This window comes from Neofelis nebulosa, chromosome 3 (assembly GCF_028018385.1).
Source record: "Neofelis nebulosa isolate mNeoNeb1 chromosome 3, mNeoNeb1.pri, whole genome shotgun sequence".
NCBI classification, from domain to species: Eukaryota; Metazoa; Chordata; class Mammalia; order Carnivora; family Felidae; genus Neofelis; species Neofelis nebulosa.
In genome coordinates this window covers 139,236,223-139,262,736 of record NC_080784.1, presented here as the reverse complement: position 1 = coordinate 139,262,736, position 26,514 = coordinate 139,236,223, and the positions used below count along the sequence as shown (strand labels likewise).

The following is a 26,514-nucleotide window of genomic DNA, read 5'->3' as shown; positions in this document are numbered from 1 at the left end:
CAGGTTCTGCACTGACAGCTCAGAGCCTGGAGCCTGCATCAGATTGTGTCTCCCTCTCTCTGTCCCTCCCCTGCTCACAATGTGTTTCTCTTTCTTTCTCTCTCTCAAAAATAAATAAACTTTAAAAAATTAAAATAAAAAGTCACCTGATTAGCAACTTTAATTCCATCTGCAACCTTACTTCCCTTTTGCTATGTAATGTAACATATTCACAGGTACCAGGGACTAGGACAGGGATATCCCTGGGGACATCTTTGGGAGGCCATTAGTCTGCCTATCACACCCAGACACCAAAGAAAACTAATCTGCATTCGTTCTTCTGGTTATTATAGGTACCACCTGGACAGAAATGTTCAGTTATATTTGACCTTCCTTCGAGGAGAGCTTGTCCTTTTTTAAAAAAAAATTTTTTTAATGTTTAATTTTGAGAGAGAGAGACAGAGACAGAGACAGAGCAAGAGTGGGGGAGAGGCAGAGGGAGAAGGAGACACAGAATCCGAAGCAGACAGCACAGAGGCCGACACAGGGCTCAAACTCACGAAATGTGAGATCATGACCTGAGCCAAAGTCAGTTGCTTAACTGACTGAGCCACCCAGACACCCCTTCCATACAGCCTTCTGAAAGCAGCCCTGTTGACTTCTTTACCTTAGCCCAGTGAGACCTGGGTTAGACTGCTAATCGATAGACTGTACGACAGTAAATTTGTATTGCTGTAAGTCATTAACTTTGTGATAATTTGTTACATAAAGAGTAAATACACTGGGTCCCTAGGATTCTTATCACCAGAGTGTTTTTTTCTTATAATGTTTATTTATTTTTGAGATAGAGAGAGACAGAGCATCAACGGAGGAGGGTCAGAGAGAGAGAGAGAGACACAGAAGCTGAAACAGGCTCCAGGCTCTGAGCTGTCAGCACAGAGCCTGACATGGGGCTCGAACTCATGGACTGAGAGATCATGACATGAGCCAAAGTCGGATGCCTAACCAACTGAGCCACCAGGCGCCCCATCACCAGAGTGTTTTTAATAAACAGAGCTAAGTAGCGGCAGGGAAAGGCCCTCAGGAGTACCATCGCTGCTCCCCTCACAATGAGGGCACCATGGCAAAAGTGTGAATTAAGTGAAAAGATGAAAAACACCCTTTGTTCTTTGTCCTTGGGTTGTCCCACAATCCAAGTAGATCCCTCATTTGGGAGGGACTCCATTAAGACCTACCCCGTAAAGACCTACTAAAGCCCCAAGCTCCCAAGTTTTCCCTTCATCCTATCAAAACTTAATGATTCTATGTATTAGATATAGCACGAAAGTGATTATATTGACTACAGATACACAGAGGAATAATGGATGATAATATATAAACACATACTCACTATTTATCCTTTTAGGAAATGCTGGCATGTTTAATGTGGCTCGCTCTAGAACCAGCAGCACTTAACCTTTTTAAAGTCACAGGCTCCGTTGGGAATCCAACATGCACAGAATCTATTTCAGCTCGTGAAGCCCCTGAAGCATCCAGCCCCAGGCCGGAACCCCCACTCTAATTGCTAGGCCAACTGAGGAAGGTAATCTGAGGGCCGCTTCAGGCCTGTGTCCTAAAATCACTTCTCACCATGGGCTACCTACTTCCTGCCACACATTAGGCAGACCCTGGCTCCGACCTACAAAACTCCAGAATCACTTCTAAGTACCTGTACCTCCCTCCCACTGGTCCAAGAGACCTTCAGGGTCATAGACCAGAAGCCAGTGATGGGAATAAGATGAGAGACGAATGAGGAATTGGGGAAAGGAGACATGAGAAATGAGCAGGGGGTGGCTTCTGGGCAAGGCAATAGCAGCCCTGCAGCCAGAGAGACACAAAAGCATCATGCCCTGTTATGTAGTGCCTGACTACCACCGGAGTGAGGGTGGCTGAGCCCCGGCCAAGGGGAGAGATGGAAGCCCATATCCCCGTCACTGTCACCAAGAGGACAGATCTCTGCCACCAGGCATGTACCTGTGGGCACTGCTATCCTCACCCACCCCCGCTCCAGAGATGTGCCCACGTCCGGCACCCAAATCTCTGCTGTGTAGGAAGTCAGTGTCTCTCAAGATAGTGTCACCTGGGGGTGCCCAGCAGGGCTCGGCAGTCAGAAGAACCTTCGCACAAGCCCTTACCACCCCTTGCCAATTCTGTGATCTTGGTCAAATGAGTCCTCCCTACATTCTGCTTCCTCAAATCCAAAATACAGATGATACCAGGACAAGTGGACAGTCTCTTAGCAAAGCCCTAGGGTCAGACGTCCGTCAAAATTCAGAATTTTTCAGATTTTAGAAAAGTAATAGAGCACAAAGGCATATAATGAGTCTGTCATCAAACACAAGAACGTGAGTATTCAGACTACATAGTTTAGGTCACATTTTGCTACCAAATGAGTTCATTGGATCAAGTTATCCCTCCACATCAGTTGTGAGAGAACTTTGTTTTCAAAATGTTATTGTTGTTCTTCAGAACTGCAGTTAAGACATCATGGCCCTGGTGTGCCTGAGTGGCTCAGTCCGTTAAGTGTCCAACTTAGGCTCGGGTCATGATTTTGTGGTTCATGAGTTCCAGCCCCACATCGGGCTCTGTGCTGACAGGGCAGAGCCTGCTTCAGATCCTCTGTCCCCCCTCCCTGCTCCTCCTCTGCTTGCACTCTCTCTCTCAAAAACGAATAAATTTAAAAAACAAAAAACAAAAAAACAAAACTCCCTAGGGTTCTCCTGTGTGAACTAAGAGTTACAGCGCCCCCTAGTACAGCTGATCCCTGCATCCCAGCCTGTTTCCGTCCTGGCATTCATCTCTCTGAATCTTAGCTGGCCTAGGTCTTCTCCCTTTCTAGATCCCCAGCATCCCGTGGGTAGGAAGGACCGCTTGCTAACCTTTGTGTTCCGAGCACCTGGCCAGCCCTAGACCCATGTCCCCACATGTGTGGGAAATGGAATTTAATTAGACATCGAAATCTCCCAGCCCACCATCTCCAAGCAGGTGCAGAAAAGGGCATCTCAGAAGTGTTCCCTCATTGTTCCTGAACTTGAGCACAGATAAAAACACTAATGTGCATATTTAGCATCCTCACAAGAGTGCCTGGAGAACCTCTTTTGCACTTCGAAATACATTTTTTTCAAAAACCCAATTGTTATCCACTAGGAATGGCGCTGGCCAGCGAGACTTGGGAGATCAGCCCTTCAGCTACAATTTATTTTATTCGAGTCCAAAATCTTCCCTCCAACCTGTAGACTAAAGAAGCAGACTTCTTAGTCTCCCAGGAGGTCTGGGAGGCCAGCGTGGGCCTCCGCTTCCCCAGCGACCGCTGCCATACGTCAGGTGCACTCTGGGCAGAGGGCCAAGGGGAGATTTGCATTTAGTGCTTTGCAGTTCTTTCCTAGGAAGACTCAGTCCCGAGAAGCCGGCCTGGCTGAGTTCGGAAGCTCCTGCCTGCCTCTTTGCACTGGCATCACTGAGTGAGAGAAACTGGTGGGGGCGCTCATGGAAGGCTGAGTGAGCCCTGACATCTAAACCAGCACCGGCTTCCTGAGAAGCACTCACGCTAAAAGAAAAAGGGATTTGGAAAGCACATCTCCTTTCCAGGAGAAAGGAAGGGGAAGATCCAACAGCAGGAGGAACTGAAATATCCATTTGCATTACGGTCCTCAGTCCTCGGTGAGAAAGGTCACAGGCCCTTGCTGCCCGCCCCCCACCCCCACCCCCAGTAAGACCACCTAAGTCACGCAGCCACATTTACAGGATGCAGGTTAGGATTAACCCCTCAGCCCCCCTCAGGTGCACTGTTAACATCGAGAGCCCAGTGTCTTTCCCCCTCATTCTCATTTGTTGGTGGGTCTGAAACCTTTACCAAGGGCCTTGTATCTCAGGCAGCAGAGGAGCCTGGGTCCAGGATGTCCACTAAAACGTGTCTTGCCCCAGGACAGCCGCACCTTGTCTCCAACCGCCAAGAAGCAGGGGCATGACAGACCTGAGAAGCGTGTGCTCTTCCGGAAATGATGATGGTAAAGCTGCCGACCCTCGGAGATGAAAGGGGTCTTATTGCGGGGCTCCTGTGGCCTCTGTATGAGGAGTGAACAAGCGTGCTCAACCCAGACATATCTGTACAGTGGACTCACAGCCCCAACGTGCTTGTTGGTTCTGGGAGTGATGGCGGTCGGTGCCTGGGGTGGGGGTGGGGCTGCAGGGGCACTGATGCTGGGCAGGCCGCTGCTGCACCTAACTGAGTCCTCACAGGAGCCCCCACAAAAGGAGGCTTGGGGCACTCCCCTGCAGGTGAAGGTGTCTGCCTAAGGCTGTTTGGGTCTTTCTCCAGGGGTTTTCTTCACCTGTTCCAAACAGCTCTTCCCCCAGGCACCTAAGGCAGGATCCAAGCACCTGTCCTCACCCCGGCCCACAACACAAGCCTGCTCCACCCGCACCAAGCCTTCCGGGGATATATCCTCTATATCCGCCTTCCTTCCTCTCTAGGCTCCCAGTGGAGAAACCCAGCTCTCCTAGGTGGTCTGACCCATGTTAGACGTGTTCTGAAAGCAATTCACAGGAACGTGTGGATTCCTAGGGGAAGCTGTCTGCAATCTATTCACATTCCTAAAATGCTGCCTCTTATCAACCCTAAGGAATCTTGGGCTAGTGGAATTTCAAGCAATACAATAGGGAGGCCACACGACAACTCTGAGGCAGGGGGATGCGATGTTAAAGTGCGTCACCCCCAGGCCACCTGCCCCTGGGACAGCACCTCCAATCCACAGGGTGTAAGGGCCACCTGTGGTGCCTGTTAAATGCAGACCCCTGGGTCCAGCTCCCAGAGGTCCTGGTTCTGCAGGTCTGGTAAAGCCCCCAAATCTGCACATTCAGTGAGCAACTCACAGGACTCCAATGCAGACAGTCTGCAAACCACACAGAGAGTACTGAAAGGCCCATTTCCTATGCCTGTGTCTCACTTTCTACCCCTTTCTGCTTTTGAAAACAGCCTCTCAAAGCTGTCTTCCCCCAGAGAGCTGGGGCAGTAGGTAGGGGAAGAGTAGCTCCCTCGGTTTTCCATGTGGATGATGTAGTCAGAATTACCCCAACTAATACTCAATACTCTGATATTTATACATACAAGTGTCTGAAATTCGCTTCAATCTAATCCGAAGGAAAAAAGAAAGCTACAAAGGACATTGCTAGGACCTAATGACATTTGTCTATCCACCATGGGTGAGATAATGCTAAGGTTAAATTCCTTGTTTTGGTAGCTGTACTGTGGTTATATTTCTTATGCGTAGGAAATACGTGCTGAGGCAGTTAGAGATAAAAGGGCATGATGCCTCCAAAGTCTTCTCAAACGGCTCCGAGAAATAACACACACATATATGTGGACACATACACATATGGAAAATGAAAAAGAAAGAACAGGCAAGACATAAATTGTTGAGTCTGGGTGGAGTATACAGAGTTCCCTGCACTGTTCTTAGAACTCTTCAGTGTGTCTGACATCACATATCAAAGCAAAAAGTTACATGGAAAAAAAAAATCTCAGGCCAGTAGGGGGTGTCAGCGAGTAGGAGTCAATTCCCTGTACCTTGTCCCGGGTATGGCTTGAGGGGCACCAGCAGGCTAGCCTGAGAGCCTAGCACCATTTACAACATTGTGGGCAGTGAGGCATGAGCTGGGAGGTGCCCCCTGGATTTGTGGTGCCGCCCTGCATGTCTCGTCCTGCCAACCCCCAGCACTGAAAGGAAATGACTCCACAATCTGAGTTTGACAATGTTATTTTTTTCTGATGGTACAATTAATATTTTTTAGGGGAGAAATCTTACAAAGAAGCAGTTATAAAATAAAAGAAAAATCGCCTTTCAGACACACATTGCCCTCATTACGAAAGGAGGGTTTTTTCTAATTTTTATTTTTTGAGAGAGAGAGAGAGAGAGAGGGAGAGAATATGAGTGGGGGAGGGGCAGAAAGAGAGGGAGACAGAATCTGAAGCAGGCTCCAGGCTCTCAGCACAGAGCCTGACATGAGGCCTGAACTCACAAACTGTGAGATCATGACCTGGGCCGAAGTCTGACGTTTAACGGACTGAGCCACCCAGGGGCCCCCGAAAGGAGTTTTTTATTAGGAAAGGTGAGTTACTTAAAACTCCAGAATTTACATTGGGCTTGAACTCCTGTCCTTACTTACATGGTTTGGGGGATATAAATTTAAACCATAACGACAGACTGATTTTTCTAAAGTTCTCATTCAGTTAGAATAGAATTGTGAGAAAGAAGCGAGAGATTATATAGATCATGTGATATATAACAAGAGGACGCACATGCAGAGGTAATATTGAAAATATTGGGCAGGCCACATGGCACCAACCAGCCCAACCAATCAGAACGGGCAGAGATTTTCAGCCCTGCAGCTGGGCCAGGCATTGACCCTTAAGCTCCTGGATTGTTGGGAGTTCCAGGAGTACCACAAAAGGCACCAGTACTCAGTATAGTATACACTTATTGAATACCAACTGAATACCAACTGAAGGAATTTTAGCTCTAATAACTGTGGTTTATTCCAATCTTCATGGGGGTATTCTAAATTTGGGTTCATATCCAGTCTATACTCAGAGGGTAGTGACTTAACTCTTCCCAGAGAGTCAGATGGAGTCAAGACCCTGGAGTAATTGGAGTATAGCTCAAAAATGTTAAATGACTCGCCCACTTCTCAAGAACTACTGAGCCCCACACAATGGATTTGGGGGTGGGAGATAGAGAGGGGAGACATGTGAGCATTGTTCACACTTGCTAACAAACATCTCCTTCTGCTTATAGAGCCTTCAGGGCAAAACAAATGCTTTCGGGGACACTCAAGTGAGTCATAGGCTGAGAATAGGGATGAGCTATGGTGTAACCATCTGCGAAGGCTTCTCATGAACATATTTATTAGAGGACTGAATGACAAGCTACTCCATGAAACAGTTAAATTTTAGAAATTTATTTGTAATTTCATGCATGGGCCTTTTAAAGAAGTAACAGTATTTTCCATTATATACCCAGGCTGAGAGAACATTAAGTTGGTTACTGTACTGGGAAAAATCACAGCTGTTCCTCTGAATTATAAAAGGTATGAGGGTAGAAACTTAGTTTTTGTTTGTTTTGGTTTGTTTTGGTTTACACAGTGCCTGGTTCAAGACCATAAGTAATTAGCCGCTTGCTTGATAAATGCTTTTTGATGATGAGGTGGAGAATGCTAAGGAGGTGACCTTCCCATCTGGGTCACAGGTCGCTTTTTTTTTTTTTTTTTTCTGTAGGAATGATTTTACTTAATATAAGACAGCTGTCTTTTCCTAGCAGGTGAACATAATGGCAGACCTCATGTAGTATTTACTTATTTTTCCCGGATGGGTGCCTGCGGCAGGGTGTTCAGCCCCTGTACAGGGGTTATGCCCCTCCCAGTAAGGGTTTGTGCCAGTCACAGGTCGCACTTACAAGCCATTGTCTCTTCAGGGAACCAAGCTAAAATCAACGCAATCAAATTGCAAGTGTTGGATGACAGGAAGAAAATAAATTTAAACCTGAGTTCTAAACTCTTTTCTTGTCCCATTTCATCTCCAAGTCCATTGGTATTAGATTTTTCCCCCCCGCTTTAAGGGCAATCTCAGAAAACGTCCATAATCCCACAAGACCTTGATTACCACATCAGCGTCACCTACGTGTATGGAGAGTAATGACCAGCCAGCCTCTAACACAGCTTCTAAGACATCCAAAAACCACCCGCAGACCATCGATTGAGCACTTACCTTAAGTAGGCACTTCACATGCAGTGTTCGGCGGGTTTTATACAATGGCTACACTGCATCCCTGCTCTAGACATTCTCCTCAGGAGCACTTTAAAACATGGTTTTCCAAAATCTCTAGCCAAAAGCTATGGCTTTGTTTCCTTGATCCCACAGTGAGCAATTTCTCCTTAAACGTTAGATAGTTCTTTCTAGGTTGTTTGTGCAAATACAAAGTACCTGCTGGGTGAGGTTAAGTGGACTTTTAAAGGCCCTTTTAAGTAAAATCTGAAGCAAGAGAACAGAAATCTGGACATGACTTCATCACTGAGGTTCTGTGTCACCTGAAAGATGAAGAAAATAACCAACCAAGAAAACTACTTTTCAGGGGAAAGTATGTCACCATGGAAAACCTTGGTTAAAAAACATTCTATGGGCACCTGGGTGGCTCAGTTGGTTGAGGGTCCGACTCTTAATTTCGGCTCAGGTCAAGATCCCAGAGTCCTGGGATCAAGCCCTGCATCAGGCTCCACCTAAGATTTCTCTCTCTCTCTCTCCCCTGCTCATGTTCTCTCTCTCTCTCTCTCTCTCAAATTAAAACAAACAACAAACAAAAAAACATTCTAAAGCACGCATTTTCCATCTTCTTTTTAATTCCGTTCTCTCATGGGGGATTTAACAATTCCATGCCCAGAGAAAATCTCCCCAGCCCCACCTCACCCCCCATAAAAATCCAGCACAGCAACAGAGAGCTCTGCGAGTTCCTAGTGAGGTCTGGGTGACTCACTGCACGGACACACGTACAGGGGGACAGGCTGACTTCTGGGGCATTGAGAAAGGCTTCTTGCTTCACAGTCCTTACCCCCAAATCACATGGAAAGTTCTCTAACAAGGGAAAAAGCATTTTTTTAAAAAGTTTGCTTATTTAGAGAACACACGTGCACATGCGCGTGTGAGCACACAAACGGGGGAGGGGCAGAGAGGGAGGGGGTGAAGAGAGAATCCCAAGCAGGCTTCACGCTGTCAGCGCAGAGCCTGAGGCAGGGTTCAAACTCACAAACCGTGAGATCATGACCTGAGCCGAAATCAAGAGTCCGATGCTCAACTGATTGAGCCACCCAGGCGCCAAGGGGAAAAAACATGTATTTTTATTTATTTATTTTGAGAGAAAGAGAGCAGAAGCAGGAAGGGGCAGAGAGAGGGGGAGAGAGAAAATCCCAAGCAGGCTCTGCACTGTCAACGCAGAGCCAAATGCAGGGCTCGAACCCGCGAACCGTGAGATCAAGACCTGAACTGAAATCAAGAGTCAGACACTTAACCGCCTGAGCCACCCAGGCGCCCCTGGGAAAAAAGACATTTTTAAAGTTAAAGGATAAAACTTTATCTTCTGTTAGAAGGAAAGGCCACACAGTGCTTAAACTCCTTCATTTATTCCTTCATCCATTCACCCAACACTGATATGTGAGCAGAGGCTGTGTGCCTGGTCCTGGGGAGGCAGGGGTGTCATGGAAGAGGTCAAAGCCTCACAGAAAAGGCAGACTTTTACAAATCACTGTAATGACAGCAGGATTTGAGAAAAGTTCAGGGGGTGGGAAACAGAGGAGAGAGAAAAGGCTACCATATGAAACCAGAGCCTTTCCAGGGAATGGAGGTGACACCAAAGAGGGAAAGTCAAGACAGAGGGTGAAGGAAGTCCCTGGAGTAGAGGTGTTGGCTGTCCGAGCAGCCAAGCCATCTTCTTCCTTCGAGCAGGGCCTGGATCTTGCTTACCTCTTAATCCTCACTCCTTCTACCCCTACCACATGTGGCTTGGTGGCCAACCTTGAGTAATCCTCTGCCAATGACTGGCTTAACAAGGGACTTGGGACACAATCCTGCAAGTGAGACTGGAGGAGACATCAGGTGTGAGGTGCCCGGGAAAGATCTCTCTGTTGAGACATCAGGAAGGGACATCCTCTTTCTTCTTCTGTAGGACATTGTAACTCCATGTGCTGCCTGGCACTCTGGCAGCCATCTTGTAACCACGAGGAAAACTAAATTTGACATGGCCACTGTGGCAGAAATAAAACCTGCCCTTTGATGACAGGAGTGCCCTACCTCAGAAGTACTCTACCTCAGGATTTATTATCAGTTGAAATTAGAAATTTTCCTTATCATTTAAGCCACTTAAACTTGAGTTTTGTGCTGTGGCCAAAAGCATCCTAACTGATCCGATTTACTTCATAATTTTGTGGAAGACAGCCCTCCCCTGAGGCCTCTTCACCTTTACCAGTTCATCTGTTAAATAGACAAGCTGAATCCCCAAGGGCTGTGCACAGAGCCTTCCTGTTATTTTTCCCCAGTTCTATTCATGAAAATAAAATTAATTTTCTAGCCCATGAATTAAACATTGCTTCTGCCGGCTGAAAGATTTTAGCAACAGCCTTTTGTTGGCAAGAGAAGCAGGATCCTGACATATTCTAAAATAAGCTACAAGGAGGCAGAAGGGGAGGAGGAGAGGGTGAGGGGAGGAGGCCATTAAAAGGAAGAAGGAAGAGCTGGCAAATCCCACTCACGTCCATCCGGCTCCTCTGGACATTCAGCCTGTGGCTGCACTTAAGGGCGCACTTCTCTAACTGTAGCGTGGAGATGAATCACCTGGACATCTTATTAAGAGGCATGGGGCGCCTGGGTGGCGCAGTCGGTTAAGCGTCCGACTTCAGCCAGGTCACGATCTCGCGGTCCGTGAGTTCGAGCCCCGCGTCAGGCTCTGGGCTGATGGCTCGGAGCCTGGAGCCTGTTTCCGATTCTGTGTCTCCCTCTCTCTCTGCCCCTCCCCCGTTCATGCTCTGTCTCTCTCTGTCCCAAAAATAAATAAAAAATGTTGAAAAAAAAAAAAAATTAAAAGAGGCAGGTCCTGGGGCACCTGAGTGGCTCAGTCGGTCCGACTTGAGCTCAGGTCATGATCTCACGGTTCATGGGTTCGAGCCCTGTGTCAGGCTCTGTGCTGACAGCCGAGAGCCTGGAGCCTGCTTCAGATTCTGTGTCTCCCTCTCTCTCTGCCCCTCCCCACTTGTGTTCGCTCTCTCTCTCTCTCTCAAAAATAAATAAACATTAAAAAAAATTAAAAAGAAAAAGAGGCAGGTCCTGACTCAGTAGGTCCGGAATGGGGTCTGAACAGCTGTCTTTCTTTCTTTTTTTGAGAGTGAGGATATAAGTGAGTGAGGGACAGAGAGACAGAGAATCCCACGAAAGGCAGGGGGTGGTGGGGAGAAGCAGGGCTCACCCAACACGGGGCTCAGATTCACAAACCATGAGATCATGACCTGAGCCGAAGTCAGATGCTTAACTGAGCCATCAGGGGCCCCAAAGACTTTATTTCTTTTTTTTTTATTTTTTATTTTTTTTTATTTTTGGGACAGAGAGAGACACAGCATGAACGGGGGAGGGGCAGAGAGAGAGGGAGACACAGAATCGGAAACAGGCTCCAGGCTCTGAGCCATCAGCCCAGAGCCCGACGCGGGGCTCAAACTCACGGACCGCGAGATCGTGACCTGGCTGAAGTCGGACGCTCAACCGACTGCGCCACCCAGGCGCCCCCCAAAGACTTTATTTCTAACAAGCCCCTGGTGACCCTGCTGCTGGCCCACAGAGCTCTCTAACCTATCCTAGTAAGCTGCGAAATGGGGAGCAGGATGTCGGAAAGAGGACTAACCTGAAATGAGGGCTAGTGAGAACCAGCCGTTTAAACTCGCCTTCAAGGGACAAAGTGAGGCAAGGACACCGTCCCCCACCCCCATACATATGCATCTTCCAGAAACAAAGAAGAGTAGAGAACAGGGAGGGGAGTGGAATATGGCACGCTGGGTCTGGTTTGCCTGTACTCTTGTACTCAGGCGTTTTCGTAAACGAGTCTCGGAACAGTACCTTTGAGTCTGTGAAATCAGATGTCCAGCTGAGATGTTATTCCTTGCCTCCCCTCAGCTCTGGAGAGCCTGAGGGCCAGCCGTGCTCCACTGCCCACCTGCTCTAGGTGGCTGCCCCAGGGTCTTTCCTGGAAAACTTCAGACTCACTTATCCCACCGGCAAGTGTCTGGCCAAAAAAATTTCACTCCAGACCATTCGATCATAGCAGGAATTGTTGGTGCGTGTGATGGGCTGAGAGGAGAAGGCGAGAGTCAGGGAGAGGTTGAGGGCAGCCTCTCCACATGCCCCATCCTGCTAGTCCCCAGGAATCTTCCTTGCCCTGCATCTGGCCACTGACCACCTCCAGCCTCACTGGACCATCAGGTCCTTGAACCGGCCTTCTCTGTCTCTCCCCACACACCCCCCAATGCCATCTCACCCAAACCCCTCCACCAGCCAGCCCCAGCCTTGGGCCTCCTGCCAGGCTCAGTGCAGCCATCTCTTCCTGCGGGGAGCCTCCCCAGCTTCCCCAGGCCAGCACTCTGTAACTAATGCTGCCTTGGCATACGGTGCACCTGTCCGTCTCTCCAGTCGGCCTCTAAGTGCCATGAAGTCAGGGATAGAGCCAACGCCTGGTAGGTAATGGGTGAGTCATAAACATTATCCAGCAAGGGAATTAAATAATGGTTCTCAGCCCAGCTGTGCATCAGAAATATCCGAATAGAAATGAAGAGAAGGGGAGGGGAGGGGAGGGGAGGGAGAAGCCAGGGCATCACTCCTAGAGATTCCAATTCAGTAGGTCTGGGTGAGGGCTGAGGCTTCCAAAAATTGCAAAGGATCCCCAAGTGATTCTGATGTGCAGCCTGTTTTGACAATCACTGGAATGGAAAAAAATGAATGAATTCGTGCATGGATGAGTATGTGACTGCATGTACAACTGTGAGGACCTCTCTCGTGGCCACTGGCACACATAATGAACAAAAGATGGGCATTTCTGGGGGGGACACAGCCCGTACCTATTGTGGGGCCACCACCCCATTACCTGACGAAATAAAATCAGAGGCAACAGCCTTGACCCCATGACCAAGGCTTTCTGACAATGAGGGTGCTGGAACAAGGCCCAGCCTCCAAAGGATGAGCTAAACAGAGGGAAGGAGACAAGGGAAGCAGTAAGGGAATGTGGGCCCAGGCACAGGGATAACATTTCCTCTGTGCTGCTTGCAGGCCAAGTTCTTTTTTTCTTTTTCTTTTTCTTTTTGTTTTTTTTAACTCCAGTAGTTAATATACAACGTTATATTAGTTTCAGGTACACAATATAGTGATTCAACACTTTCTTTTTTAAAAATTTTTAATGTTTATTTATTTTTGAGAGAGAGAGAGAGAGAGAGGGAGGGAGGGGCAGAGAGAGAAGGGGACAGAGGATCCAAAGCAGGCTCCAGGCTCCAAGCTATCAGCTAGCCCGACGTGGGGCTCAAACCCACAAACTGTGAGATTATGACAGGCACCCCTGATTCAACACTTTCACACATCACCCTGTGCTCATCACAGGTCAGGTCAAGTTCTTTACTGCATTGTTTCATTTCCCTCCAGCTGCAATACTGTTGACCTAGTAATTAACCTCACTGCTCACCTGGGGACACTAAGGTTCGGGAAGGTAGTCATCTGCCCAAGGCTGAACTTGGGAGGCTTTTTTCTTTAAGTTTATTTATTTATTTTTAGGGCTGGTAGGAGCAGAGAGAGAGAGGGAAAGAGAGAAAGAATCCCAAGCAGGCTCTGCACTGTCAGCACAGAGCACAACGCAGGGCTTGAACCCACAAACTGTGAGATCATGAGCTGAGCACAAACTAAAAGTCAGACACTCAACCAACTGAGCCATCCAGGTGCCCCTGGGGGCTGGGTTTTGATCCCAGACCCTCACTCCAAAGCCCATACTCTTAACCTCAGGGCTAAGAAACCATACATGAGACAGCAGGGACAGGTAGACTGCATGCCAGAAACTAAAGAATGTCAAAATACACACTCATTGAGAATAATGTCACCCAAAGACATCACTGTGTTTTGCGAAATCCTAACCATGGCTATGTCATCCTTTTGTAAATCGATCAATGGCTTTTCCAGGCAATTATTATAATTTTATATCATACACAAAACTAGACAAGGCAAGAACAAAAATGTTACAGCAAGGTCATGATGGAACATTTGGATTTAAAGGCTGTGCCTTGGAGAGCTGGGTGGCTCAGTGGGTTAAGCATCCCACTTCGGCTTGGGTCATGATCTCGCAGTTCATGGGTTTGAGCCCCGCGTCAGACTCTGTGCTGACAGCTCGGAGCCTGGAGCCTGCTTTGGAATCTGTGTCTCCCTCTCTCTCTGCTCCTCCCCTCCTTGTGCTCGCTCTCTCTCTCTCTCTCTCACTCTCTCTCTCTCTCTCTCAAAAATAAACATTAAAACAACTTTAAAATAAATAAATAAAGGATGTGCTTTTTACATTTGAGCCCCAAGTGCTCCAAGTCCCAGACAAACGATGAAGCCAGTGCAGATTTCATGACACAGGCCCCCATCGTGGGAGGTAATAACAGCAGGCAGCACTGAGTGTCTACTCTCTGGCAGGCACTTTCCTATGTGCCCCAGTTCTGAAAACAACTTTCAGCTCAGTATCACCACCCCCCTTTCACAGACAAGGAAGCCGAGGCTCACAAACTGGAAGGGGACATGTATGAGGCTGAACTAGGGGCAGCACATTCATTCCAGCCCTGGTTTCTACTCTGTAGCACTCTTTCTCATTTCCAGATCACAGTACAGTCTGCAGGGACCTTGACCAGCTTTAGAAAAAACTGAGTTAATAATGTTAACCTCAAACCTATATTTATACTTGGCAGGACTATTAAGCCAGCAAAAGCAGACTCTCTTCTCTCCTGTTTTGCTGCACGCCAGCCTTGGGTAAGGCTCTTAGAGCTTGCCCATTTATTAAAAATGCAACAGTTGCAACAATGGGCTGGGAATTACAGATTTAAAAAAAGGAAGATTCTTTTTCATTTTTCGTTTTTTTAGTAGTTTAATTGAGCATTAAAGTTTTTTTGTTTTTTTGTTTTTTTGTTTTTTTTTAACATGACTCAAGAAGACCGGGATGGGAGGAAAAAAAAACACAAGTCAAAACTGAGACTTGTTAGAGATTTAGAAATGATTGGGCTGTGCTCAAAAAACCCTAAAGAAAACACCAAAGACCAGGTGAGTTGTCAGCTAAACAAAAAGATTCTTATCTACAGAATAGTGACCTTTTGGAGGAAAATAGGAGGAAGACAGAATCAAAGAGAAGGGAATGGGGGAGGGAGGAAAGACTAGAAGGGATGTGTTCATTTCTCTTTGGGAATTTTGAGAAAGAACCTTTGTTTCCAAAGCCAAAGCACTCTTTTCCATACAAGAGAGGCAACAAAGCCAAATTCTGTGCCAGCACTGCAGAATTCATTGTGCTGTAGGAGGACCTTTTTCCCTTCTATTGAAAAAGAGCCAATATCAGGACCAATAATAATGGCAGCTAATAATTATTGAACACCAACCAAGAGCAAGGTACCATGCTATGATTTACACGCCTGTCAAATTTAGAGCAAGAGGTATTAATATCCCCATTTTACAGGTGCGAAAACTGGAGTTTAGAGATGTTAATTTGTCCAAGGTCATGTAGCCGGTAAGTAGGAAAGCAAGGATTCTTGCTCAAATATGTCTCTCTCTCCTGAGACACACTCCCCCTAGAAAATATGGAGGCAAGCCAGAAGTCTGAAGTCACACCTTCTTGGGGCTCTGTGACAACTGTAGGGACTTGATAGAAAAAGAAGCACAACCCAACAAAGACATCAAGAGGATCCCAAGTCATGGAGTGAGGTTACTCAATGCCTGACAGAAGACAGCGCATCTTTGGGCAACTCTCGGAATTGCACAGAATTTGATTGGTGGACCAGCACTCTCCAAACCCCAGCCTCTCCCAATGCTCCCCTCGCCCGCCCGGAGTGCTTTGTTAATCCCTGCCCCCTCCCAGCTTCCCCCCCCCCCATAGGCTAGCTTCCTCCCCATAGGCTAAACCCCACTTCAGAGAGTCCAGAAGCTCCAGCAAGGGCACCAGGGAATCCGGAATAGCCTCAATGGTTTGCCCCAGGACTGGATGGAGGAAGGGAGCAGGGTTACAGGGCTAATTACTGTTTGCATGCCTCATACTTCCACTGAAGTTGTCCCAAGAGGACACAAAAGCTATGATGTCACCATGAAACACACTTAGGGGACTCAGTGACACTTAGAGAGAAACCAGAAAACTCCCTGACATTTCTGGAAACCAACAGCAGAATGCCCGCAGACAGGCGAAGCTAAAGCCTTCTGGAAAGGAGCCCGGGACTCTTAATACCATTACTCTTGCCACTCACTCTTCTGTCCCACTCATGTTGGGACTCAGGACATGGACTAACTGCGCCTTTGGCCAAAAACTCTCAAATCAGGCACTTTTGTGAGCTCAGGCCTGCAGGTGAAGATTTTTCTCCAACTCAGTTGGAGTTTGTGTTCTGTCCTTGAAACAACTTGTTAACTCATCCCTCAGGACCTGTGGCACCAAGAGCATTCTGTTCTGGTAGGCTGCCCACTTAGGAAACTGCAAGGAGAAGAAGGGAAACAACTCGCTCTGGTCCCAAGGAGAGTCATAAAAGGGTAGGGGGCTAGGCAACAGAGGAGGCTGGGCAGGATAACTGGATGGACCTTTCATGGAGGACATTCTCCCACTCCACAAATCACGCTGCACACCTAACACACAGTCCCTGCTGGGTGCATTGCATCAATGCCTCTTGTTCCCAGGGCAACCTCACCTGGGATGAAGGGTGGCAAGCAATGGATGGGCTAAGCCAATTTCCTTGACAACTTAGGTCCCTGAAGCAGATGAGCAGCCCGTTAGTGCATGAACTCAGTCCTAAAGCTGGATAGAGCCAGCAGCAGAAGTGGGTGAAACAGGGTATCCAGTGGGGGAAATTTGTGGCTCAAGACCCCAGGGCTTTCACTGAAAATAACCCTATCTATCATAGTGATCAGCACAACAAATCTTAGCTCATCTCTGTCTCTCCTTCTTCTCTCACAAAATGTCCATCAGATAAGATTCATTTGTTTAGAATGTTTCTAAGTCAAAATTTTGGACTGTGAAACCACAACAGCCACCACTATATGCTCTTTTTTTCTTTTCTTTCTCTCTCCCCCCCATCCTTCTCTCTCCCTCACTCCCTCCTTCTCTTTTTCTTTCTCTGTTTCTCCCTCCCTCCCTCTCTTTCTTTCTTTCTTTTCTTTCTTTCTTTCTTTCTTTCTTTCTTTCTTTCTTTCTTTCTTTCTTTCTTTCTTTCTCTCTCTCTCTCTCTCTCTCTCTCTCTCTCTCTCTCTCTCTCTCTCTCTCTCTCTCTCTCTCTCTCTCTCTCTCTCTCTCTCTAGTGATGCAATGAAGCACAGGTAGGGAGAGAATCAAGATTCAGAGAACCGAGCTGATGAAAGGTAGCTAAGGCAGAAGACAATGCAGGAAGGTACAAGAATGGGGTTGGCAACATCACCCACAGAGGGAAACCAGATTCCTGCAGTGTGTTGGCTTTTCTGGGGAAGCTGAAGGAGTTTGGGGCTGAGGGAGGCATCTTCCGGCCAAGGTCGTTCAGAAACAAAGATTCTGTCTTCACTACAGAGAAGAGCCTAGAAAAGGCAGAAGTGACTTGGCAAGCCTGGAGAGAAGGCCATGTCCTTGTGGCTCCTGGTGGGGTGCCAGAGCCAGCAGGCCTTGGGGGCTGTAGGGGGTGGAGCCTGTGGGTCCTCCGGAGCTCCGGGTATGTAAGGAAATGTTTTAAGTGCTCACTTCTCTCTGAGCTCTCTCTGACACTGCAGCTGTTAAGACTAAGCTTTAATCCCCTGGAGGCAGGTGGACTCTGAAGTCCAATGGCACAATCTGAACCCCTGGAAAGGGAGAGAGGAGCTCCACAGAGGCTCTGGGGCTGTAAGGGCTTTAAATGGCAGTGTGGGGGGTATGTTCACGAAGCAATGGCTGAGCATCTTACAATCTAGTCACTTGGAGATAAGGAATGAAGGAGGATAGAGAATTAAACCAATACATGATCACAAAGATGATGGTGGAAAGGACACAGAATTGAGGAGGTAACAGGGTGCCTGGGTGGCTCAGTTGGTTAAGCATCCAGATGGGTTCTTATTTCAGCTCAGGTCATGATCTCATGGGGTTGAGGTCTAACCCCCAGTCCAGCTGAGCATGGCGCCTGCTTGTGACTCTCTCTCTCCCTCTCTCTTCTGCCCTTCCCCTGCTTGCTCACTCTCTCTTGAAAGAAAGAAAGAAAGAAAGAAAGAAAGAAAGAAAGAAAGAAAGAAAGAAAGAAAGAAAAGGAAAGAAAGAAAGAGAAGGAAAGAAAGAGAAAGAAAGAAAGGAAGGAAGGAAGGAAGGAAGGAAGGAAGGAAGGAAGAAAGAAAGAAAGAAAGAAAGAAAGAAAGAAAGAAAGAAAGAAAGAAAGAAAGAAAGAAAGAAAAAGAAGGAACTGAGGAGGTGCACTGACTGGGGAAGGCATGAGCAGGGGGTTGCCAAGGGCTTTTACCGAACTTCATAAGGCTTCATGGAGCATCTGGCTGGCTCAGTTGGAGTAAGTGGCTCTTGACCCCTGGTAGTGAGTTCGAGGGCGTGCATTGGGTGTGGAGCTTACTTAAAGCGGGGAGAAAAGGCTCCATGGATTGCCAAAGACGCCCCTCTCACCATCCCTCTCTCAGTCACACCTCCTAAGAGTTACACCATTCTAGATGGGTTCGCTTCCAACAGGGGCTATAGGGTTTCAAGGGAAGGCTTGCAACCAGAGTGGCCCTTTATCAACCTCGGCATCTGAAGCTGGCACTGTACCAAATAAGCTTTGCAGAAAGAAGTCTTCTTATTTTCTTCCTTCCTTTTCCCCTCTGGAAATAAAAGCAGGTTGTGCTTCTCCTGCCCCTGATCCTTGGAGATGCCCGAAATGGGAGCTGAAAGGGCTTCTTGGATAACTTCATCAAGTTCTCAGCCTGGGATATCAATGCCTGCACCTTCTGTCCTGGCTATTGCCCCTGAGGTGATTGAAGTCAAAACCCATTACTGGGGCCAGAGGGGTCTGCGAGGTGGTTCAGAGGCCAGCAACTTGGGTCGTGTAAGGCAGGCACTGAGTTTCAGGGGCCCAGGAGATCAAGACGTGGGTGGGTGCCCTGGTCCACTCTTGGGCTCCCTCCCCTGCCAACAAGGACGGGGGCGGGAGGGGGGGGGGGTTGGCTAGGAAGAACGGCGGTGGGAGAGTCACAGATGCGGCGATAGCCCCGCACCTGCCAGAATAAGACAGGGCCTGGAGGAGGCTCTCCCCAGCCACAGTTAGAGCTCTGTGCTGGCGACAGAGCGATCTCGCCAAGGTCTCGGTTTGCTCGCCAAGAAACTTCTGGGACCGTGTAAGTGCAACTGGACATAGCAGATCACGGAGGGGGCAGAGGCAGGAGCCTTGCGGGGACAGGAGGGAAACTGGTTTCATCCATCTCACGCGCGAGAATCAAGACCGTTCCTATGCCGGGTCTCTCCACCTTCCTCCACTCCCTTTCTTGTCCTTAACTCGGCCCCAAGGTCCGCGGCCCGCGGAGGAGACTGAGAACCTGAAAGGCGGCAGATAGGAGGACCCCAGGGACCAGCACGGACGACACAACAATCCCGCCCGTCTTCCCTCCCCGGAAGCCTCGGCCAGCCGGCGCCCAGCACGTCTCTCGGCGCGCCTCTGCACCCAGCGGTGGACCGACCGGACCCCGGGTCCCTCCCGCTCTCCAACCAAGAGTCGGCAAATGCGCCTACTTAGCCAGACAGCGGAGAAGGGAGAAGTTGCAAAGACCTGGACTGAGACAGCAGCCCGTCCCAAGGGCCGACCACTGCAGGGCAAAGGGGCCGGGCGCGTGGGGGAAGCGAGCGGAGTGCGGACAGGGCTCCCCGCACCACCGGCAGCGGAGCGGCGGCCGGCGACTCCGCGCGCCCCGCCGTGGCCTCGCCACGGCCCCGGGGCACAGGGGGCGCCGGCGGGACTTACCCCAGAGCAGGGTGAGCAGCTTGGCTTTGGGGATAAGGGCCAGGGAGTACACGGCCCCCAAGTGGAGCAGGCTCATCAGGACGACGTTCCTCCAGACGATCTGCCGCTGTCCGCGCCCGCCCAGTCTCTGCGGGTCGCCGCCGCCCTCCGAGACTTCGATCCTCGCACGGATCTCCTCCTTGGCGTTGCGGAAGGGGACCTGCCTCCCGTCGGCGGCCGGGCCGGGCATGGCTGGGGAGAGGTGGGCGCCCGAGGCAGCGGCAGCGGCAGCAGGCAGGCGCTTGGCCGGCGCAGAGCTCTCCGGTGGGGGCGGGGGCTTCTGCCTTTTGGGGTTGGGGAGGGGTGGTCTCTGCACTCCCGTCTCCGCCTTCCCGGCCCTTCTCTGGTTCCTGCCCTCTTCTTCGGGCGCTCAGCGGGGACTAAGGATGCCAATCTGGGCGCCCGGCATCTGTTGCTGGCGAATCACCGCGGCGGCTGCTGGGGCCAAACTCCGCTGCGAGGAAGAGGAGGCGAGCGCAGGGGGCGGGAGGGGGCGCGGAGTTGGGGGAGGGCGCGCGGAGAGGGAGCGGGAGGGAGCCCTCGGAGGGAGTCGAGGAAGGAAGACCTGCATAGCTACAGCCAATCAGGACGGCTTGTGGGGCTCTTAAAGAGGAAGGCGCCCTCCTGGCCTCCGCTGCCCCGGGCTCCCGTGAGCGCGACGGGCGGGCGCGCGGGGCAGGCGCTTGGCCCCTCCGCCCGAGGGTGGGGGCATGTGGCTCCCCCGCCAGGGAGCCTGCAGCGCGGCTCACGGCACTTTTGTCGTTTTTGTGTGCTTCTCCAGTTCCAAAAAATACCTTTCCCTTTTGAAAATACCCTTTTTTTTTTTTTTTTTTTGAAGCCACAGTTCACTGGTGTTGGCGGATTTAAAATACTTGCCTGGGGTCGCAACACAGGTTAAGGCCATATCCGAGATGAGAATCAGAAGCGCACGCGTCTGCAGGTTCAACTGGCTCCTTGGGCCAGTGGAGGGATGGAGGCAGCTGCTCAACTTTTAACAGGCAGCCGCAACCAGACACACAGTAGGTACTCAATTAGTGCCTTTTAGATGATACGTGATTTAGTAGCCACCAGTGCCCTGTCCACCGCGCAGCCCATCCGAGGCGGAGCTCTGCTTACGGCTAACTCTGGACTAATCAGCGACCTTCCGGACTCCGCTGATGGAACAGTACCGTAAAGTCAGCACCGTTGTGAACGGGGCTTTAGAAAAATCACCCAGAACGTTCCAAGGAAAATTACCCCGAGAAAAATTTGTGTTTGTTCATTCCTCTCTCGCAGACAATTCAGAGCTGTTCAGAGGGAGCCCTAATTGCACAGAAATGCTGACGGGGTGAGCTGGTCGGGTTCTAAGCAGGTGAGACTGCACGTGTGGTAGCCCAAGAAAAAGCGCTCAGGACTGGAAATCAGGGGCTCTGAGTTCTAGTTCTGAGTCGTGTGACCCGGCTTGGCTTTCCAGACACAAATTTTCTTACCCGGGAAACAGAACTAATGTTTACTCTTTCTTCCAGCTTGCAATTCTATGAATGTGAGTTTGAAGGAGTACCATTATGTTGACAAATAAGGCTGATTTTTGGGTTACCCATCCTTTCCAACATTCCAGGAGAGGGGGAAAAAATTACAAAGAACTGGCTGCATGAAAGGGCCATACAAGAGCATCTTACTGTTAGCAGACCTGAAACAGTCCAATCAGCCAGGTTACAATAACGTCTGATTTATGGGGCGCCTGGGTGGCTCCGTCGGTTGAGTGTCAGACTTTGGCTCAGGTCATGATCTCACAGTTGAAGAGATCGAGCCCCACGTTGGGCTCTGTGCTGACAGCTCAGAGCCTTGAGCCTGCTTTGGATCTGTGTCTCCTTCTCTCTGCCCCTCCCCGCTCACGCTCTGTCTCCCTCTCAAAAATAAACATTAAAAAAATACCATCTGATTTAAAACTGTATGTGGCAGTGGAATTGGGACCCCTGAGGGGTGTTATGGTGGTGCTTCAGATGGAGCTGATACTTTAGAATGAAAGGAAATTAGCCTGGAAACTGGATAAATGTTGACATTATATAATGACTAGTGAGACAATAGAACATGAAACTAGAGGGTATAGACTTCATTATCCTGCTCAACCTGCGCTTTATAATGAACCACTTTTCTTCACATGTGCCTGCTCCTCCCCACTCCCATTAGACCCATATACTCCCTGCAGGTCTCTAATTCAGACTGTCCTTTCTCTCAGGGATGGACTAGTTGCTTGGCCAAAAATCTCTGGGTTATCGTAATGACTCACCCCACACACGCTCTGACCACTCGATCATTTGTGTGGGATTTATTGGGCACCTGCTACGTGCTGGGACTAGTGGACACTGGGGATACAAGGATGAATAAGCTGTCCCTGCTCTAAAGGAGCTCCTCATCTAGGGGGGAAGACAGAGCAAACAAATGTAACCTCTTGGCTATGACCTTCAAAGGGCAGGAAGATCCAGTCCATTATCTGGAAAAAAAGTTATTTTATATCAAGCATACACAACAAGAGTCTGGGGGGGGGGGGGGGAGGCAGCAAAACAGTTATTTACTTAACCCCTGGGTACATTATCTGTTAGATAAGCTACTCTATCTTGAATCTGTCTTGAATGAACATCTTCCTCTCTTCCCTCCAAAGGCTTAGCCTGGGTTGGGCCACTCCTTTCAGCAGGTTGGACTCAGGCTGGATAAGGGAATGATTGTATGTGTTCGGGGGAGGGGCAAGTGCCCATGAGGTCTTTCAGACCTCAGAAGGATGACTGAAGAAAAATGGTTCTTCCCTATCTAATTTCAGAGTGAAACCTCTACAGATATAAGATATACTCTTGCTAATATCAACTTTCCCCTGTAGCATATTATGCTATCAGGGCTAGTGTCTCTTTTCTTAGCTTCTGGTCAAGACCTCAGACATGGATGAGTGTTCATTTCATCCCTTAATGGGGGCAAATGGGATAGTAACCTTTATCCTGTCAAACAAATAATTACCAAAAAATGTGGTAAGAGCCCTAATAGTGGTATATATAAGGCAAAGTGGAGGTACAAAGGAAGGAAGAGGTAGGGGGAAAGGAGAAAGGGTGATATCTTGAGTAAGGATTTTTTAACTTGGATTTTTAAAGTTTTTTTTTTTTAATTGTGGTCAAATATGCATAAATCCCAGCATTTTTAAATGTTCAGTTCAGTAGTGTTAAATATATAATAAAATAAATATATACATCTCTAGACCTTTTTCAACTTTCCAAAACTGAAAGTCATGCACATGAAAACAATTCCCCATTTCTCCCTCTCCCTAGCCCAGAAATCATCATTGGATTTTGTGTTTCTATAAGTTTGACTACTCTAGATACCTCATATAAGTGGAATCATACAGTGTTTGACTTTTTGTGTGACTGGCTTATTTCCCTTAGCACCATGTCTTTAAGGTTCATCCATGTTGTAAAATGTGTCAGAATTCCCTTCCTTTTCAGGGCCAGATAATATCCCATTGTATGTATTTACCACATTTTGCTTATCCATTCGTCTATGATGGGCACTTGGGGTTGCTTCCACCTTTTGGCTCTTGTGAATAATGCTAGTACGAACATAGGTGTGCAACTATCTCTTTGAAACTCTGCTTTCAATGCTTTTGGATCTATATCCAGAAGTAGTATTGGTGGATTTAATGGTAATTTTATTTTCAATTTTGGGGGGGGAACTCCATACTGTTTCCCATAACAGCAGCACCATTTACATTCCCACCAACAATGTGCAAGAGTTTTCATTTCTCTACATCCTCATTGATGCTTGTCATTTTTGTTGGGTTTCCTTTGTTTTTTGGATTTTTTTTTTTTTTTTTTAGATTACAGCCATTATTCTAATGGATTTGAGCTGACATATCATTGTAGTTTTGATTTGCATTTCCCTAATAGTGATGTTGAGCATCTTTTCATGGGCTTGTTGGCCATTTGTATGGCATCTTTGGAGAAACGTCTATTCTAATCCTTTGATCAGGTTTTTTGTTGTCGTTCAGTTACAGGAGTTCTTTTTACACTCTGCATATTAACCCCTTATTAGATAAATGGTTTGGAAATATTTTCTCCCATTCCAAAGGTTGCCTTTTCACTGTCGATTGTGTCCTTTGATGCACAGAAGTTTTAAATTTTGATGTAGTCCAATGAGCCATTTTTACTTTTGTTACCTGTGCTCTTGGTATCGTATCTAAGAAATCATTGCCAAATCCAATGTCATGAAGCTTTCCCCCTGTTTTCTTCAAAGACTTTTTTAGTTACTTCATACATTTAGGTCTTTGATCCATTTGGAGTTAATTTTTGTACCTAGTATAAGATAAGGGTTCAACTTCATTCTTTTGCATGTAGATATTCAGTTTTCTAAACACCGTGTGTTAAAGGGACTCTCCTTTTCTTTCCCTGAATGGTTTTGGCACCCTTACGGAAGAACATTTGACCATACACTTGAGGGTTTATTTCTGGACTCTATTCTATTCCACTGGTCTGCATGTGTGTCTTTATGCCAGTACCACATTGTTTTGATTACTGTAGCTTTATAATACATTTTGAAATCAAGAAGCATAAAACTGCCAACTTTTTTCTTCTGTTTCAAGATTCTTTTGGACATTTTGGATCTGTTAAGATTCCATATACATTTAGGATGGATTTTTCTATTTCTGCAAAAAATTCCACTGGGATTTTGATAAAGATTGCAATATATCTGAAGATCACTTTGGTTAGTATTGACACCTTAACAGTATTAAGTCTCTAATCCCAAAACTTGAGATCTCTTTCTATGTGTCTTCTTTAATTTCTCTCAGCAACATTTTGTAGTTTTCAGTGTATAAATCTTTTGCCCCCTTAGTTAAATTTGCCAAGAAAGGATCTTCAAGGAGTGCTCTGTAATAGAAATATAATACACACCACAAATTCCAGCCACATGTATGAATTTAAATTTTCTAGTAGCCACATTAAAAAAGTAGAAAAAATAATTTTAGTAGTTTGTTTAACCCAATCTATCCAAAATATTATCTTTTCATCGTGTAGTCTATATAAAATTATTAAGACTTCTATACTTTTTCCCACACTGTACCTTCAAAATCCATTGTTTATTACTATGGCAGATGTTATTGTAGCATGTTAATTCGGGTTACCACATATCAAGTGCTTAATAGCCATGTGTGGCTCCTGGCTACCATCTCATAGAGCACAGTTTTGAAGGATAAGTAGTTTATCAGACAAATAAATGGCAGAGGACATTCCAGGTAGAGAAAATGGTGCAAGCGAAAGCTTTTGCCTTTGGCATTTAGGGACGTGTCTGAAATATCTGAGGTGCAAGTAGGGAAACAGTAGGAGATGAAGTTGAAATGCCATGCGGTGGGCAGCACATGAAGGTAGGTGGGTTTCATGAATGTCATGCCAAAAGAGCTATGTGATAGGTGAGGGGAGACATGGGAAAGCTTTATGAAGCGTAATAATGTGGTCAAATTTGTATTATAGAAAGACCACTCTAGAAGAGGTGTGGAGAATGACGTGATTGGAGGTAGAGAGGGTTAGGACTGAAGGCAAGGGGACCGGTTAGGGCACTGTTTGAAGAGTCTGGTCAAGTGATGATGAGGGTCTGAAGTAAGGCAAAGGCACAGATTCTGGAGAAGAGGTTATGGAGAGGAAGGATAAATCCAAAGAAACTAAAATGGAAGAACCAGCAGGCTTCATGCTTGATTGAACATGAAGGGGAGGAACAAAAACTACTGGATCCTTTTTGGCTCTCTGGATTTGGTATTCAAGTGAAAGACAGGGTCACTTATTGAGATATTAAATCTGTGCTTATATTTTTTTTTTTTTTTTTTTAAATTTTTTTTTTTAACGTTTATTTATTTTTGAGCCAGAGAGAGACACAGCATGAACGGGGGAGGGGCAGAGAGAGAGGGAGACACAGAATCGGAAGCAGGCTCCAGGCTCCGAGCCATCAGCCCAGAGCCCGACGCGGGGCTCGAACTCGCAGACCGTGAGATCGTGACCTGAGCTGAAGTCGGACGCTCAACCGACTGAGCCACCCAGGCGCCCCATGTGCTTATATTTTTGTAAAATAATATACTTAATAATACTTAATACTTAATAATACTTCATAATAATACCTACTTTATAGTATTCTTGTGGCAACTAAAGGTTAGAACAGAGCCTGGCAGGTAGTAAGGAATCCATAAATATTGATCATCATCATCACCATAATCATCTAATCATTTTTTGAGATTGGGACTGAAGAAGCAGGAGCAAGTTAAAAAAAGGAAAAAAAAGGTCCCGTGTTGTCAGACATCCAAATAGAATGTTCAGTAGGTTGTTGAATACATAGGCCTGGAGCCCAGCTAAGATGTAGGCTGGAGAGAACATCTTAGTCATAACTGAATAGAGTAAAATCTAGCCGTGGAAGCAGTAGCCCTGGGGAGGTAGGAAGGATTCTGGGTAGAATTCTAGTGAAGTGCTATTCATGAGAATGGCAAAGAAAAGGAAGCCTGTGGCATGGATTGAGAAGATGGAAGAGTTAGGAGAATCAGCAAAATGTGGGAGAGGATTCACAAATCGCATGTTATAGAGAGAGAATGAGGAGCCCACTACATACAAAGGTCATGGCTGACCTGTGCCGAGGCCTTTTCAGCAAGTTATGGGAAAAGACCTTACACAGAAGTTTAAGAATGAGGAAGAGGAGACAAGCATAGCACATATATGGAAATCAATTTCTCAAGAAGCTTTAAGTGAAGGGTAAAGA

General features: G+C 47.5%; 1 protein-coding gene across 1 annotated transcript in view; it reads right to left on the bottom strand.

Moving 5' to 3' along the window:
* Nucleotides 1-20,249, bottom strand: part of SCD5 (stearoyl-CoA desaturase 5) — a 156,795-nt gene extending 136,546 nt beyond the window's left edge. Inside the window, exon 1 of the mRNA XM_058722096.1 lies at nucleotides 19,723-20,249. Within this exon, the coding sequence (XP_058578079.1) occupies nucleotides 19,723-19,951 (229 nt within the window). The 5' untranslated portion in view covers nucleotides 19,952-20,249. The remainder of the gene's footprint in view (nucleotides 1-19,722) is intronic.
* Nucleotides 20,250-26,514: the final 6,265 nt, after the last annotated feature.